The following is a 3625-nucleotide window of genomic DNA, read 5'->3' on the forward strand; positions in this document are numbered from 1 at the left end:
GATTCGAACATAGCGAAAATGGATCAGTTTGGCATAATAGGATTTTTTTTGTCCATTCCTACGTATAACTACGGTATGTAAATTAGAAAGGAATAATGGAAGTTCTATTCTTTAGAAATATTAGAGTTCTATTTAAGCTTTATATTACACATGCACTATGAACTTTAATGTATGCACGAATTATTTTTAAAGTTCGATAAGTATAAATATCATATTTGTTTGATAGTGAGTGTCACAATCTATTTCATGTCTTTCTCTTTTTTATGTCTCTCTTCCTCGAGAGCCTTCCATCACAAAAACAACAACTATTCTTTACGTAACCTTTACAAAATTAAGGTAAAAGCTTTTATTTTTATTTTTTATTTTATAAAACTTAAATGACTTGAGTGCACAAACTATTCTTTACGTAACCTTTACAAAATTAAGGTAAAAGCTTTTTTTTATAAAACTTAAATAACTTGAGTGCACAAACTCTAATAAAACAAACTTTCGTAAAATTTTACTAGACGAGGTCATTCTTATTTATATACTATAAATTAGTATTATTTATAATTAACGTCAAAAAATATGAATTGTAGCATAAGCCAAACCAAACCAATCACAAGCTTTTTACAAACTTTAATTTATTGAACATCCATGTCCTTCTCTACACATAAGATAGAAATAGGGCATAGTTTTATTGCAACTTAAACCACAAATAAGAATTATACGAAGCAACTTATTCAAACTCCAAAACCAATGATGATTTTGAATTCACTAATTAGGCACCTTAATATACCCAACGTGAGAGGAGTTAGTGACTCTGGTGAGGGTTTGCAAATCATAAGCTATCCAGCACCTAGAGTTGTCCCTGTGGTAGAAATAGCCGACACACTTGCAATCCTTAGTGCATTTGTTTCCACAGTTACTCTCACTCACTCTGTCCCCAGTAGTGTATTTGCTCATGTAATGTTCAACTCCTTCAACTTTGTAGTAGTGAAACTCATTCGCCTTGCACGATGTCACACTCTTCGCACTGCAATTCTTGCTCCACCCAAAAACTCCATTTTCCAAAGGACACCCCACACACTGGTTCTCCTCACACACCCCAAATTTCCCACATCTCTCAGGCAACTGGCACTCACTCTCATCAGAATCTCTGTCGAAAAGAGTGTAGCTCACTTGCCACACACCGTCACGCACATCCATGAAGTAAGTGTGGAATTTGATGTTGCCGTCGATTCCAAGCCTCAGGTATGTTATGGTGCTGTTGTTCACCGGCCTGGCAATGATTCTGTTGCCGCTGGTGGAAGAATTGGCCTCGAAGTAATCGAATCCGATTTCGAAGCTCTCTGAATCAGAAGTGAGGGTGACGTTTTCCAAAGAGTTTTGTTGAATGGAGAACCAATCAGATGAAAACCAATATAGAATTGGCCTGGGGGAGTTCTTGCTCTTGTAGTACAAGGCCAAGCCTTTAGGCTCCAAAACCAAACTGTAAGGTCCATCTACATTCTCCTTCTCTGAAAGCCTACTAACCAATTTCGATGGCCCTTTTGCTCTCAGATACTGATCAACCAAAAGGGTATCTGTGGGGTGATCGAAACTCTGCCACACAAACTTTCCCTGTGCATCAAGGAGCACCATGTTACCGTTTGGAAGCAACCTGAAGGCCACAACACCCTTGTTGGCAGTGTTGGTTTGCCAAGCGATTCTGCCATCAGCTTCTGCCAGAACAAGGTTTCCGTCAGTGCCGAGTGAAAAAGTGGCGTTTTCTCCGACTGGGTTGCCTCTGTTGGCCTCCCACACCCACCGGAAAAGTTGCTCCGAGCGTTGGAGTCCAACGCGCAAAGCTAGAGTGAAGGCGTTTGGGGTGGTGTTGTAGAAACCAACTTGGAAGGGAGAGTTGAAGATGCTTATCATTCTGTAATCGGCACCATACTCGACGATGAAGGGTCCAAGTTCACCTGAGTTTTCGAATTTGAAGGTCTCGTTCTGCGGAACTATTGCATGAGCGATGATGGTGAACGATGAGAAGAACAAAAGAAGAAAAGAAGTTTTGGGTAAAGAAAGAGAAGCCATTTGTTGTTGTAATGGATGGATATGTTATACGGAGGTGAGTGAAGTCTTGTATATATAGCAAGAATTCAGAACATTACAACATTCTGTAGCCACCTTTGGTCAAGGTTTTCAACTCGAACATCAGGAAGAATGATCTAGATTTGGATCCAGATCAAACTCGTACTACTACCGTATGGGAAATTGTATTTTCAATGTCGTGAATGACTTGGTGGGTCATCTTTGTACTACTATTATTTTGCTTTTCTTAAGCTTTGTGTACAAAGAAAATATTTTGTGATGAGAAAGATGTCACCGATCATGGATTTCCGTGTCCTAAAGTGCAAATATGTGACTATTTTATGAAAATGACCCTTTGGTACCTAATTGATTAGAACGTCGAAGCATTCATTTGTATTTTGGATAAGATCCTTAGAAAAATATTCAATAAAATAAGATTGCTTTTATAAGACACCAAGCAAATGTAAATTAGCATGGCATTATTTAAGACATGATGGTTTTGTGTAACAATAATGATCCATTAAATTTTGAGATATTAGCCTTTTATACATTAAGTGATGACATTGGTCTTTAAATATAGGAACCATAAATTTAGTTTTAAATTTGAGTAATTATAATTACAATGTAAGTAAATAAAAATAAAACTAATTTCGTAATAATTGTTTTTCTTGAAATTAACTTCAAGTTTTATTATTAACTGTCAAATAATGTTTGGTATATATATATATATATGAGCTGGTGATTAAGTCAACGTGATTTAACATGGTCAAAGCTTTGAGCTGCCAGCTGTTTTGTGTTCGAGGATTGTCTTTTCTTGACACAATCATATTTCGCCTAACAGATTGCATCTTATCTTAATTTCGTTTTCAATTATTGTAATTATCATTATGTTTCATCTTAAATTAAATGTGTAATTTAATTAATCTAATTTGTGATGATATTAAGTAATTGATAAATAATTTACTTAAGAAAAAAAAAACATGTATCTTCAGAAGATTTTAGTGGAAGATAGGCTGCTTTTCGGACTTTGTTGTGTCGGTGGATTAACTCAAAACAAAACCAATGACCCAACTATGTTGCCTCTTTTGACTTGCAATTGTTTCAACAAAATTTTCCTATTCTTATTTATCTTCTCATTCAAAAAAGATGATTTAAAATATTTAAAATATAACTAGTTTATTTTTGAATTATTTTAAAATTTTATTTTACTATAATTTTAACCATTATTTCTATTTATGATAACATTTTGTTGAAGCTTTGCTTGCTTATTATAGATAAACAGTTTTTTTTTTCCTATCTTACTGCTATTGCAGTTTTTTGTTTCTATCAAAATAGTTATTACGTCAACCGCTTCTTTCTTTACTTTTTGTTTGTTTTCTCTCTTTCATTTTTATCTTTCCTTCCTCACGCAAAATGTAGTTAGATGTTTAGTATTGTTTTCTACTTTCTTGCAGATATAGCTAACATACATTAATCGCCTAATAATATATTGCGGTATATAATAAATTTGTTAATTTTATAATAACCTTACTATAAAATTTTATTTAAGATCATATTTAATTGATTTATA

At 34.2% G+C, this 3625-nt stretch overlaps 1 protein-coding gene across 1 annotated transcript; it reads right to left on the minus strand.

Annotated features, from left to right (window-relative positions):
• Window positions 1–552: 552 nt before the first annotated feature.
• LOC114185411 (epidermis-specific secreted glycoprotein EP1-like) lies at window positions 553–2192 on the minus strand. The gene has a single exon (XM_028073125.1). The coding sequence runs from the start codon at window positions 2056–2058 to the stop codon at window positions 757–759; it is 1302 nt and encodes a 433-aa protein (XP_027928926.1). The 5' UTR covers window positions 2059–2192; the 3' UTR covers window positions 553–756.
• Window positions 2193–3625: the final 1433 nt, after the last annotated feature.

This window comes from Vigna unguiculata, chromosome 5 (genome assembly GCF_004118075.2).
Source record: "Vigna unguiculata cultivar IT97K-499-35 chromosome 5, ASM411807v1, whole genome shotgun sequence".
In the NCBI taxonomy this organism is placed as follows: domain Eukaryota; kingdom Viridiplantae; phylum Streptophyta; class Magnoliopsida; order Fabales; family Fabaceae; genus Vigna; species Vigna unguiculata.